Source organism: Bidens hawaiensis, unplaced genomic scaffold, assembly GCF_021521415.1.
Source record: "Bidens hawaiensis isolate Kalapana, Puna unplaced genomic scaffold, B.hawaiensis_p1.1 tig00044298_1, whole genome shotgun sequence".
NCBI classification, from domain to species: domain Eukaryota; kingdom Viridiplantae; phylum Streptophyta; class Magnoliopsida; order Asterales; family Asteraceae; genus Bidens; species Bidens hawaiensis.
Window position 1 is genome coordinate 57134 of NW_027497879.1, and position 15092 is coordinate 72225.

At 34.5% G+C, this 15092-nt stretch overlaps 1 protein-coding gene across 1 annotated transcript; it reads left to right on the plus strand.

The window, feature by feature from the left end:
* Nucleotides 1-8014: 8014 nt before the first annotated feature.
* LOC143594913 (uncharacterized) lies at nt 8015-11047 on the plus strand. Its single transcript, XM_077074099.1, has 4 exons — nt 8015-8469; nt 9558-9634; nt 10481-10565; nt 10649-11047. The coding sequence occupies exons 1-4, from the start codon at nt 8389-8391 to the stop codon at nt 11045-11047; spliced, it is 642 nt and encodes a 213-aa protein (XP_076930214.1). The 5' UTR covers nt 8015-8388.
* The last annotated feature ends 4045 nt before the right edge of the window (nt 11048-15092 follow it).

Here is a 15092-nt window from a genome sequence, read left to right on the forward strand (position 1 = left end):
TCTTATAAACTATTTACAAAAATACCATCCTCAGTTATTTTGTTTCAATATGTATTGACCACCATATAGAGATCCACCTATTCAAATAACGAGTCTGAAGGCAGGTGATGGAATTGTGTGGAAAATCGAAGGCTATGTGATACCTTTTAGGTAGGCTTCAAAATGAACCGAACGTTCGGTGAACTATTCATGAGTTGTTTTGTGAGAAGTTCGTTTATGTTTGTTTATTTAATAAATGAACGAACATGAACCAAAAATTGTGTTCATTTAATTAAACGAATGAACATGAACACATGCTCCGTTCGTTCATTTATGTTCATGAACGTTCGTTTATGTTCGCTTATTTATGTTTATTTATGTTCATTTATGTATTAATAGAAAATAATTAAATATTATCTGGATATATCATCTGCTTAAAGGTTTATATTTGTTAATTTGTGTTCATTTAGGTATTTTCATTTAAGTTCGTTTATAATTGTGTTCGTTCATACATGTTCGTTTATCTTTGTTTAGTTATGTTCGTTTAGATTTTAAACGAATGAACACAAATGTCCATTTTTAAATAAACGAACATAAACATAAATATTTGTTCGATTAAGTGTCCGTGTTCTTTCAAAATTAAATGAACGAACACGAACATGTCCTTGTTCATGTTCATTCGATTCGTTTACAGACTTTCATTATTCACATTGATGAATACACCGGTCTCAATCTTTAGGCTTTGCCGATTTTATTTATGTTCGTTTGTGTTCGTGAACCGTTTATGAACCCATTAATTTCCTTAATGAACGAACACGAACAAAAAATCTTGTTCGGTAAGTGTTCGTAAACCGTTTATGAACACGCTATTTTCTTAACGAACGAACATAAACAAGACATTGTTCGTATTCGTTAGGTTCGTTTGCAGCCCTACTATCAAGCAATGGTTTGGATACATCGTTATATTTTATATTTATATAGTTAGTTTATTCTTTAAATCTTGATAATCTGGATATGCTATTATAGATGGTTTCAACACGCTATTATAGATGGTTTCAACACAACTATCACTAGCTTAGATGCATTGTTGCAATTGGACAAGTTAAACACGTCATTTTAACTCATTTAAACGGAGTGATATAACAATCATTTTGTCAGTCTTTCAAAGAAAAAAATATGGTACTATGCTGAAATTATAACTAATAAATTAGGGAAAATTCCCAAAATATTCCTTTTTAGAGAGAGAAGTCCTAAAATAGCTTTTTTTTCCTTAAAAGATTTTATAATTTGGACTGTCAAGACGCATTGGAAAAAGATAAAATAAAGACGAGATTTTGAAAGAAAGTCAGGTAAAAGATGAGATTTGGGGAAATAATGTCGATAAAGTCCAAATTATTTGTAATCTTGGGGCAAAAGTTCAAATTTTTCAAAAACTTTTTTACTTAAAAAACCGTATTGAGAGACTGTATTTTTATGTTTCCTACCTTTCCCGTCCAAATTTTCAAATTCTTGAAAAATTATATTTTTTACAATTATACCTCTGAACCACCATCACCATCACCATCTTGAACCACCACCACCATCACCACCTTGAACCACCACCACCTATCGTGTTCAAATCCTGCATTCTACTCGAACCACCACCACCTACCACTGTCGAACCACCACCACCACCTTGAGCATGCTGTGTAGATCTTCATCGGTGGAGATTGAGATTAAGGAGTCGAGGTCTTCGTTTGGGAGCCGGTACTTGAGGGTGAATGGCGGTTAGAGTAGAGAGTGCGGGAAAGGTGGTGGGTTAGAGAGGCGATGGTGGAGGCGATGGTGCGGCGGTCGACGGCGACTATGCTGGTTTTGCTGCCGGCTTAGCAGAGGGATTTGGTTTGGGGACGTGGAGCGATGTGGCCGCCGTAGCTGCACATGAGGCGGAGTTTGGTGGTGGGTAAGGGTGGGAGAGAATGAGAATGTGATGGTGGTGGTGGTGGTTCGACGGTTGTAGGTGGTGGTGGGTGGTCCATTGTGGTCGTGAAAATCAGGTCGGGAAGAGGTGGTTTTTCGTGAAAGAAACGAGTGTTAATTAATATATTGGTGGTGGTGGGTGTAGGTGGTGGTTCAAGGTGGTGGTGGTGGTGGAGGCGGCTATGGTGGTAATGACGGTGGTGGTGATGGGGTGGGGTGGAGCCGACGGCGTTAGTGGTGGTGGTGGTGGTGGTTCAAGGTGGTGATGGTGGTTCAGGGGTATAATTGTAAAAAATATAATTTTTCAAGAATTTAAAAATTTGAACGGAAAAGGTAGGAAACATAGAAAAACAGTCTCTCAATACGGTTTTTTAAGTAAAAAAGTTTTTGAAAAATTTGGACTTTTGTCCCAAGATTACAAATAATTTGGACTTTACCGACATTATTTCCCCAGATCTCGTCTTTACCTGACTTTCTTTCAAAATCCCGTCTTTATTTTATCTTTTCCCAATGCGTCTTGACAATCCAAATTATAAAATCTTTTGAGAAAAAAAGGGCTATTTTGAGACTTCTTTCTTTAAAAGAGACTATTTTAAGAATTTTCCCAATAAATTATCGATCTTATGGTATAACCTATTTTTCATAATAGATTATAAAAAGTTGTTTTATTTTAATACTTTAATGGATGTAGACAAAAACAAATAAGTTTACATCTGACGGCTTTTCATATACCATTTTTTTTTCTTTTCATTTGATATGAAACTATATATATATATATATATATATTATTTGAAGCTTTTAAGTTTACGTCTGACGGCTTTTCATATACCATTTTTTTTTCTTTTCATTTGATATGAAACTATATATATATATATATATATATATATATATATATATATATTTGAAGCTTTTAAAATTGTAAGATTAATTAGCTAGTATATGTCTAATGAACTTATTAAAATTAGTTGGGTCGAGTGGCTACAAAGCCACCACATGTATATTTAATTATTCATGATTCTTGCTAGTCGTTAGTGTGCAATACTGCAATATTCAATTATTTAAAGAAAAAAAATGTAGCTGATTGTTTTTAAAAGATGAAAATCCATACCGATCTTTTTGGTCTTTTTAATAGTTAAAGACTTATTTTTATGATGGATCTAGTATTATCCTTTTATTATGTGATTATATTTAAACCGAACCGGAAAAAGTATTACTTAACAATATATGTTTGAACACAAAAATTAACGATACTCTTTGAAAGGTTTATGGACTTGTCACTATTAATCTCTACCAAACTCTAACCTTGTAAACCTCTACCAAACTTTAACCTTTATCGACCGTCGTCATCAAATGTGTCTCCATTAATTAAGGTCTATCTTGATTTTTTTTTCCTTTTTTTCAAAGTATAAACTTTACCACAAAACCACTTATTTACTTTGTTAGGCTACGTGTAATGAAGGACTACAAATGAAAGCGATTTTCGATACGTTGCGCCACGTCTGCAGAGGAACAATATTCGTTTTATAGGTGTAATAGTATTGTAAGCCTTTGTAGCCCTTTATTATTATTATTATTATTTTTTATTTTTAGCATGCATACAACACAAACGGGTGCCAAATACGTATCCCCCCTCCTATCGCCCCACTTATTTTGGGGGGGAGGGGGGCACCGAAAGTCGCCCAAAATCGCTCCATACGTCACCCCACTACACTCAGTCTTAGATGTCGTTTGTTTTTCTGAAAAATATCTGCGCAGACTCTTTTGTTTGCGCCGCGTAGACATTATCATCTGCAAACTGTTTGTTTTCTCGAAGATGTTTAATTAAAAAACGTCTACGCAAGCTCTTCTTGGTGCACTCTTGGCCCATCCACTTATGAGACCTTCTAAGGTTTACAGAGAGTTAAAACACCACACCCCTACCAACAGCCACTGTCCACCACAACCACCACCACTCACCGCTCGCCACCACCACCACCCACCACCACCCACAGTTCACCACCACCACCGTCCGCCATCACCACTGTCCACCACCGTATACCAGCCACCATACGCCACCGCCACTATCTACCACAATCGTCCATCACCACCAATGTCCACCACCACTACTACCACCAACCACCACCGCCATTGTCCACCACCACCCACCACTACCACTATCACCATCCAGCACTACTACCACAAACTACCACAGTTTGTACATCACTATCAATTTATTTTAGCAATCTACAGACGTTAAAAAACAAATAGTCTTCTTCTTACATACTGTAGAAGTTTGATCTACCTATTTTTCTACAAATATTCTCATGTGTGATCCATAAAATACAAACATTTTATACTTTAAAAACAAACAGCACCTCAGTATGGTTCTAACTCAAGCTGCGGACTATAAACCGAAATGGAAAAGGTATAACCATTTATTAAAATGGAGAAAGAAAAATATGATATCAAGAGAGTTGCAAACTTATTTTCCTGGAGCATTGGGGTAGATGCCTGGCCCAGCCTGTCTTGTGAATTTCTTGGATATTGTGTGCGCCACCTTTCTGACTTATCTGCCTCATGTGACACATCATGACATTGGGGTCTCTTTTGTAATATTTATTTATATTACTCTAAAGTCCAACCCCATTCTTTTTTATAAAAAAAATTTACAATGGTGTTAACCTGTGGTTTAAGCCTTTAAGGAGCCAACAGTTAATTAAAATATCATATTAATATCACGTAGTTAGTTAGCTTTAACTAGCCAACCTCTTAATAATGAAGTTGTGGGTTAACAAATTAGATGTTAAAAAAAGGCAAAAGAAAAAAGATATGATTGGTTGTTGATAGGGTGAACCCCTACTTTTGAGCCCTCATAGGCGTTAGTTGGTTAACATTGGGAACTCCCCCTCCACACCCCCCACGCTTTTCCTCTTTTTGGTGCCCTCATGTTGTTCGTAGGTTGGTTTAACGCTTGACGGTTGTGGTGATGTGGTCTAATAGCGTCGGTTTAACACTGGCACAAACACAATCTTAGGTGATGGTGTCATATCGAACATTGTGTCTTGTTGCATCTCGTAAATGGTCTCGAAGGTGAGGGTGAGGTTCACGAAACAGACTCCACACTCCCAATCTCACGCCAAATCAAAATTTCACCCCGTCTTAGCTCACTCTCCCTCCTGACTGATTATATATTATCCACTTTGATACTATTTTTTTTTTTAATTTCTATACGAGGCCTCACTCTTGCTCAGTCGCCTCACTCTTTTTTTAACAACATTTTTTTTTGTTTTGTCATAAATGAGATTTGATGTTACACAATTTGAAAGACAAAGTTTTATCCAACACCTTACTATCACCAGGTCAAAAGCTTTTACTATCTCATTCTATCTCCATGTCAAATCATTCATCCCAATACCCGTACCAAGTTCATCCCCGCCATCGTTGTAGATTTTCTTCCAAATAAGAAAGAGATGTGGGTTTAGACATTTTTTTTAGCAATCATGCATACACCTTCTAAATAATATTATTTCCCCAACATAAAGGACACTAAAAAATTATCACATATAAAGAGGTGTTTGGGATTCCTTATTTTATATCCTTAATCATAACTTTTTATTAAGTTAATAATTACAAAGTGTAACTTGTGAAAACTTTCCTCTCATAATATAAACAATCTCAAACTTCATATTACTTTTCAAAAAGTTAACAAATTATAAATTGATGAAAATAAACAATCTCAGGAACCCTCTAAGACCAATCTAAAAACCAACCATTGCGATGGTATAAATATTAGTTATGAAATGTGTCCAAGTCATTGTCGTTAATGAATTTGATTGGGATGGCACAATTGTTATTTGAACATGATTGCAAGTGGTGATCATGTCTCTTCTTTTTATGACGAGATGCCTTTTGAATCTTCAAAAAGCAAGTAGTCCTGTGTAACATGGCATGCACACATTATTTTTAACGTTCAAATTATTAAATCGAAAATAAGAAGTGTTTATTTCGCAAATCTATATATATATCATAAGAAATAGGATTGGTTACTTCTATTAATTGTATAAGTTTTTTTTCCTTATTTTAAGCAAAAACGATAGGCTAAGCCTGATTGAGTGATTTGTTAAAACGGGTTCGGGTTAAACTCAAGTTGAGTAAATGGTTTAAGCATTGTAAAAACTTAAAAACAGTTGAACTCAAACTTATTCTCATAGATATTATTAAAAGGAAAAGAATTTTGAAACTCTTTAAAAACCACTTGCATAAGTGTACATGCATATAAACTAACCATGCCTTAAATTCGATGAAACTTGAACCGTTGAACCAAAAACGAGCATGTGCATGAATTATTAGTTCGTATAATGTATTTGACCTTTAGTACATATAGTACTAAGCATGAGTGAAGTATGAAATCAACAATCAAGTGCATCGAACGCCATAAACGTTTTGTGCCATTAAATGGACGCAAATATACAAAGTGAAAGGAAATCCATTGGATAATGATTGCCTTTGAAGTCAACAATAAAGAAGTTTGTGATTACAAATGTCAAAATTGTGGAATGTAAGACCGTGAGCAGTGGATGGATTGGGGTTTTTGTTGAGAATGTGTGATTGGTTGAAAATGGATGGATTGGGGTTTTTGAGGCTATATCGGGCGTTTTGCGTCATGTAGCGTCATGCCAGCATTGGGGTTTTTGTTGAAAATGAGTGTGGTGGATGAAACTCATCTAATCACCCAGTTATTGTAATTTAAATTAAATTTAGACAAGATAAATGTGTGATTGGCTGGAGTTTTTGGGATATAAATTTGACTGGTTAAACCATTTAAGGGAGAGACACTTTCTAAAGAAACCCCAACCCAAAAAGGCTCGGGGCGATGTTTGGAGACGCTTTGGGGCTTTTGGGGTGGACAAAGTGCCCTGCTACAAGAGATCTAATTGGACGTTTTTAGAAAGTGATTGTCACTGAGTACTTTGGGCATTTGAACTCTAATGGTTAGTATTCATATACTATAAAGATTTATTATTTTTGTTATGCAAAAAGATGTAAGTTAAACCTAAGGTTTAAGGTTTATGCATGCATCGAAGAGGTTCTAACTCTTCTTTCTCAAGTGAATAACTTTTATAGCAACATGATGGACGCCAAGTTACGTAAATTCAGAGATAGATTTTTTTCTCCGACGAATAAATTTTTGCGTTTTATGAAAATTTAAAAATACAATTTAGCTGTTTAGAAAACTTTTATATACATATTAATTAACATTTAAAATCTACCTTGATACTACTTAAGTTAACATTTTAACGTGTAAAAAAGATTGTGTAGATTCATGTTAATATAAAACATTTTATTGACTAAATAGAAAATTGTGTACTAATTAATATAAACCTTCTTTTCAAATAAAAAAAATCATCATAAATAAACTATTTGCTCCATATATATTTAAACATTTAATAGGTTAAAGGAAATAAGTTATAAATTCGGGAAAATTCCCAAAATATTGAAATACCCCAAATAGACCTTTAACAGTGAGAGATTTCAAATATGTCCCCTCAAAATCATTCTTTCAGATTTGTCACTCTTCTAACGCATCGTCGACGATGTGTTAGGTATTCCCGCCGACTAGTTAGCCAACACATAGTCAACGATATGTTAGGCCTTCAAAAACATGGTCAAAGATGTGTTAAGTGTTAGTTTATGGTTGACGATACGTTGAGTATTAATACTTAACGCATTGTCAATCATAAATTATACTTAACGCATCATTAACCATAAATTAACACTTAACGCATTGTCAACCATGTATTTTACCCCCACGCGTCGTTATTTGATTGGTTTATGAACTCATCGGCGGTATTCCCTAACACATCATCCGGCGATGAGATACGTAACAGACAAAACTTGAAACTTTAATTAGAAGAGACGAACTTGAAATCTTTTCTACAATGGGCTATTTTAGAATTTTACCTGTAAATTCATATTTAAATAACTAGCATCTTACCTCTTAACAATTTATATAAATCTTAAAGTTTACAACTAAAAGATAAGATATAAAACACATTAATTCTTGATGGTGATTTGAAGTTGAGGGAATCAAAAACCCTAATTTGAAAATGGTCTATCATCCCAGCAGCACCAGCTGTATATATAGCCAAAGATTGTAGTACACTGAGAAAAGCCTGCTACCTTTTTTGTTTTCTTTTTATTTCCACCTTCTATCCATCATATCATTTCAATACTTAGTCTCAAGGGGCTTCAAAAGACCCCTATCAAACAACTGGACCCAACCCTGTGTTGTGTGTGTTTTTGAGTTTTAAGCCACAAACACAGGACCCCAGTTTCTCTCTCATTTTCATCCCCTCTATCTATCCATTCTAGACAGAGAAACACACCCACCCACCCACATATACATATACATATAGAGAGAGAGAGGGTGGAACACAAATACCATATATCAAATATATATATTTATATATTATGCAGCAGCACCTGATGCAGATGCAGCCCATGATGGCAGCCTATTATCCCAACAACGTCACTACTGATCATATTCAACAGGTTTAGTTCATTTCCTACACACTAGGATACACTTATGTTTTTTTGGTGGATTTGTTCAACTTTATTATTAATCTTTTTATGTTTTTTTTTGGCTTTTGCCTGCCTTTTCCCTGCTTGTTTCTTCATCTGCAACAAGTTTCCTGTATATATTGTTACGTGTATGTATTTGTATGTATGATTTACTGTTGTACTTTATGCAAAAGTCTTCATCTTGCATCATCTACTGATCATAATAATAATAACTTCTGCAACAAGTGAGAACACAAGCCTGCTATTCAACCTTTTGACTGCAACATTAAATACTTAGTTTTTATAATGTTTTCTTCATCTACCATCATCATAGATGCTTTTATGCTTGCCATAATATATAAATAAAAGTCTTCAATTTTCACCCTTTGTGTTTCTTTTTTAACTGGCACAGAAATCAAGATTTTGAACTCAGCCCATACCATAGCTATTGTGACATGACCAGATATCAGTTTATTAGTTTTATTTAAATGTAAATCAACACACTCAAAACTGTTAGCTAATGCTTAATGATAATGTTATACCTTACTAGGGTTTTTAAGATTTTATTTAGGGTTTTTGGGTGTTATTTTTAATTCTTTGAACAATTAGATATGCACCAGACTTGTTAATGATTGAGACACAGGTTATTATCAGATTAAAACTGTCCAAAATCCCATCTTTTTTTTTGTGATTGTGTGGAGTATCTTAGCTTGTTTTTGAAGTAAAATATATATTTTAATTTATTTGGGAATTATAGAAGTGGTTACCACTTACCAAAGATTCTTTATCTTCATCAATCTTTGTGCTTTTGTGTGTTTTTTGATTTGCTCGATTGCTTCATCATGTTGTCTTTTGTGGTCTAGGCATCTTATTAGCAGATTTCATTACACATTTCAAGATAGGATTATTATAATTAATTTCTTGTGTTTTGCACATGAGTTGGCTTTAAATATACATTCTTGTTTTATAAAATTATAATAATGCATGTCAGTTTTATTTAATATTTATATTATTATGCTTCTTAACATGGAATTTGCTTCTGGTTTTTATACTTTCTTGTTCTTTTTGATTTGGTGCAGTACTTGGATGAAAACAAGTCTCTGATCTTGAAGATTGTTGAGAGCCAAAACTCAGGGAAAATGGCTGAATGCGCAGAGTGAGTGTTTTCAATTATTTTGATAACTTTGCACTATTTATGGGTCATTTTTTATTATTTGTGTCATAGTTTCCAACAACAAAAGCACATCCAAACATTTTTGTATGGACTTTTGTTAAAGGTACCCTCAATCTAGTTATTATTGATTTGACTGACCTATTACTCAATGCATTTTTAATATTATTGGCAAAATACATATACCACTCTTATACAATGTCACTTAGAATGTTCACCCTTTCATACGACCCGTATAAGTAGATTCACCCTTTTATATGACCCGTACAACTAAGGGGTAATTTAGTATGAGTAAAGAGAAAAGGAGGTACGTTTAGGCTGCGGGTGTTGTGGAGGCGCCATAGGGTTACCAAAATCCACTTCACCCTTTAATCCGCCGTCAAACCACAACACCCCCCTTTAACGTTACGGCGCCAAAACTTTTGACCTACCACCATCCCCTTAACGCCCCTAAAAGGCTAAAAAAGGTGGGTCCATTCCATTTCAGCCAATCATTTTTTTTAATATCTATTTAACCATTAACCACAACGAATGGGTTAGTTAAATCTAACTACATACATGGCACTAACTAGGTGTTTAACTAGCTTTTAATAGTTAAACCTAGTTAAAACCAAAACACACAGCCTCAATAGAACAATTTTTCTATAGAAAGTTTTGTGTTTTATTATGATGGATTAATATTATTATTATTCAAAACATGAAATCATAGTCCTCTTGGTGGACACAAAATTTATAAAATTGTTACTCACTAAATAGTTAATAATAGACACACACACACACATATATATATACTCCAAAACTTAATGGCTTGAAATGGTTTGATAATGTCAGACACCAGGCCAAGCTTCAGAGGAACCTAATGTACCTTGCTGCCATTGCTGATTCTCAACCTCAAGCACCAACTCTTCATTCTCAGGTAAAAACCCTGAATATATGTACACCAAACAGTAACAGTTTATGTACTTAAAATATAATACAACATTACAATGCATGTCACAGTATGCTCAAAGTGGAATGATGCAGCAGCAGCAGCAACCAGGAGGTGGTCACTACATGCAGCAACAAGCACAACAGATGTCTCCACAAGCACTCATGGCTGCACGTTCATCCATGCTATACAGCCAGCAACAGCAGTTCTCATCACTACAACAACAGCAAGCAATGCACAGCCATCTGGGCATGAGTTCCAGCGGTGGGCTGCACATGTTACACACAGACAATGCCAATGCTGGTGTCAGTGGGACCCACTTGACTGGGTTCCCTGACCTTGGCCGTAAGCAAGATATTGGTATCGGTGTTTCGGGTCCCACTGGTGATGGAAGAGGAGGCGGTGGTAGCGGTAGCGGTGGTGACGGTGGTGAGAGTCTCTACTTGAAGTCACCCGACAAAGGCAACTGATTGATATGATATGTACGTGTGTTAAGTGGTTTGTTTTGGTTGTTTTATGAACTTAAATTGTGGTAGCTTGTAGTTTTTAAATTAAACGTTCGGTCAGATGCTTTTATTATTGTTATTATATATTTGAATGTTGATTGTCAGGTTGACTTCTGAAGAGTTAATGTTAATGTTGGTGTTCTTTATGTTGTGGGACACTTATTTGTAGGTGTTCACTTGTGTAAATTACTCGTATTTATTTTAACAACGTGACACCAATAATTTATATAGGTAAAATCATAACAACTAATGGCATCAACCAGAAGCCGTAAAAACTAATCCGACGGGACTGAGCCGAATTGGATTTGTAAGATTCTAGTTTCGAATTTGTAGTAATCAATTACGTGTTAATTAAGAAATAAATTCAGGCCAACCGAATTGTGATTCGGTGGCCCAAACCAACCCATTCACACCTCTTGTCCGCTTTTGGCATATCAAAGGCTCATGACGCACACCCTGCAAAGTTATTTTCTACCACCTTAGAATGGTTAAGACGGTAATTATAGCTGGAAAAACCAAGTATGACAGGATACCAGAAACATAGAAACATATGAGATGAGTATTCGAGTTTGAGATCAGCTATGATATTGAAAACGAAATATATCATAGGTCTTGGACGGGTATAGGATTAGGTGATACATACCCGACTCAATAACCTCAAGTCATATACCTGTTTACCCGAATTATATACCTGAAAATTTATAATTATATTTCCCTTAAAGTTCGTCTAGCAATGGTGTAAGATACTAGAGCATTCCAATGGTTTTTTTTAACATAAAGTGTGTAACCCTGATATCGGTAGGTATGCCCGATATACCTGTATGCATTAGGCCTTGTATGAGACATGATTTTGTAAATGAGATTGAGATTACCAATACTTGTAACATTCCGTCTTATTGCTAAGCAGCATCAAAGACGTGATGATAGGAAATTTCGATTTTGGGAACCAGTCACAAAGTTGGTAGGCATGCTTTCGTTTTATATTACGATAAAAAATTGGTTGACATTTAAATATGGATTAGGGTGATTCGGTCACCTTATCCTTCTCGTATTAGCATCTAGTTAATTCAAAGTATAAGATTGTGGGGCGTGTTAATAAAACTTTCATTATGATTTAGGATGCTTTAACGACTCGTATATCATGTGATTTAGAAACTTGTACACCATCTTTATTTTTTACGTTCAGTAACTAAAAAAAATAACAAAGATGAAGTATGTTATCTATATCTATATCTATATTATATTATATTATAAAACATATAGGCAGCTTCGTACATCAGACGCCATAATATTAAATTCCCTAACCTCCGGCTTCAAACTCTGATACCACCATCACGGCCGGCCACTTCAATACAACCCTAGACTTCAATTCTTTCTTTTAATTCCTCTCCATACTCTCTCTCTCTCTGTCTCTTCATACGTTACAGCCTTCATCCTCAATCAATTCTATGTAATATAATAGTGATTGCAATTGATTGTTAACCTCAATCAATTCTATGTATTATAATGTGATACATTTCTGATAACAATCAATTCTTTCTTTCAATTTCTTTTAATTGTGTCTCCATACGTTACTTTCTATGCTATAAAAGTAGCAACACGAAATTCTTCATCATCAGGCACTGAAGGTCCTGTTGTTGCCGGCGAGAATCCCTTCAATTTTTTGTAGGTATGTGTTTTATTCTCAATTTTATTGAATATTTTGTTTGGTTATTCTCAATAGGTTGTTTTGTTTCATTTTTAGTATCCAAGCTTAATCTAGGGTTCATCGTTCGTAAATTCAGGTATTGGATTCAACTACCAGGTTCAAATTTGTCTGATTATAAATTTTGTTACCAGTTCATAAATTAGGTTAATGGAAATTTGATTATAATCCGGGTATTGTTGCATAATTGATAATTTGGGTATTCAAGCTTTATATTATTCATATTCATTACTCTCTTGATTTCATTCTACTTTGAAACATGTTAGGTAATTCACTTTTAAATCGTGTTATAATTATAATAGAGATAGGCGTCTTTTCATCATTCTCTCTCCATAAACACCGTTAAATTAAATGTTCATTAGGTCTCCGGCGCTTCTGCAGCAAGCCTGCAATCTCCGGAGTATTAAGATCATCGGCCAATATAGAGCACTAACAGCATTGTCCGTTATTAAAGTTGTTGTATCGTCCGGCGAATTAACTTGTTGTAGTGTACTTTAAACGCATCCTCATCGTTTCTTTCTCAAAACCACCACAAATCCTCCAAATCGTTAGGTTTTCGATTCCAAGATTAATCTAGGGTTCATCGTTAGCAAATTCAGGTATTCAATTCCTAGATTCAATTTTGTTTGATTATAATTGTAAATATAGGTTAATGGAAATTTTTTACCAGTTCATCAGTTTTTTTCGTTTTGATACGTAGTCGTAAGCGAACTGATGTGTTCCTGTCTTCTGATACGGAAATTAGATGTTTTTGGCGTGTTATAATGCGCTCTCTTCTTTAGAGGCCGAGAGGTTGAGTCTCGTCATGTAAGTGGTCATTATTGACGAATTTGCAACTGACATTAGGGAATTCTCTGCTTTTGTTTAAGGTTCAGATTCCCCTGCTGCTATAATAATGTCATGTGTAAGTGTTTGCTCATGTTATTTGTGTATGTGGTAACACCAATAACCTTTCTGGTTATTGTTAACAGAAAGATGTAATCAGTATTTAGCATATGAAGTCAAAAAGGTTGTAGATTTGTTTTGTTGTATCGGGTAATATTGGAACCATTTAGCAACAATGCAGATCAATTAAATGATTAATTCAGCTTCGAGTCAAAGATATGTATTTGTTGTAGTTTAAGGACGTGTGGCCAATTTCATGAATGCTTGTTACAATTTCTTTGTCCTTTTTTTTTCCTGCAACCCTTCATTGGATCACATATTTCTATTGTTGCTGAGATAACTAAACTTTAGTATTTATATAATGAAGAGTGCATCGAATATGTGATGCGCTCGCATCGTGCATCGGATTTTTTGACAAAACACATCGGATTTTTTTAATTCGTTATATTGAAAATCGGGCCATTTCAAAGTGGCCTGGTTGGCTTCATAAATTTGCCTATTTTTTATGAATAATTAACGTGTTGGTGGTCACAATCTTGTACCTGTCTACTGCTGATTTGTAACAATCAAGAATATTTAAGGTTTAGCAGTTCTAATTGTTTTCTTGAATCTCTGACTTCATGTTTGCAGATTTTCAAGAATACGAGTGTCATAGAGTTATAGCAAGATTGTTAGTTTCGTTGGTTGCGTTTTTTTAACTACTTAACAATGCTACATTTGAGCATGTTATGAATAGAGGGTCTAAAAAGCGACTTAAAGTTGTAGAAGGGCATGCTGAGGCTGGAAGACTTTTGACTTTGTACCAGGTATACGTTTTTACTCTCTGGTGACTAATGGTTTTTAGGTTATATAGACTATATTGTTTTTGTACTCTACTAATGATGACCTGAGTCCCAACATGTGACACTTGCTAATGTTATCTGTCATACTTAGCTACTTTGAACTTTCTGTTGTTGCTTTGATAAACAATCAAAACAATCTAAATATACACATATCAAATTTCAATAAATGGGTCTTAGCTATCATTTTAGCAAACGCGCAAAAATTAACAATCAAAACATTATAAATATACACATATCAGATTTCAATAAATGGGTCTCAGCTATCATTTTAGCAAACGCGCAGAAATTGTCGATTTTAATTAACGAGACAAAACTGCCATTTTGGTAAACGGGTCAAAAACTATCTATTTTAGCAAGCACGTCAAAATTACTGTTTCGTGACTTACAAGATCATATTTTGAAAATAATCATGTTGATAATTAATGGGAATTTTGTTTAATTTCATTAGCAATTGCTAATTTCTTTTATAATACCAAAACTACCCTCACTTGTTGCCTTAATGATTTTAACCCGTTTGACTTTTGGAAGATTTTATTAAACTAATATTTATCAATGTTTTTAAAACTAATTAGTGTCT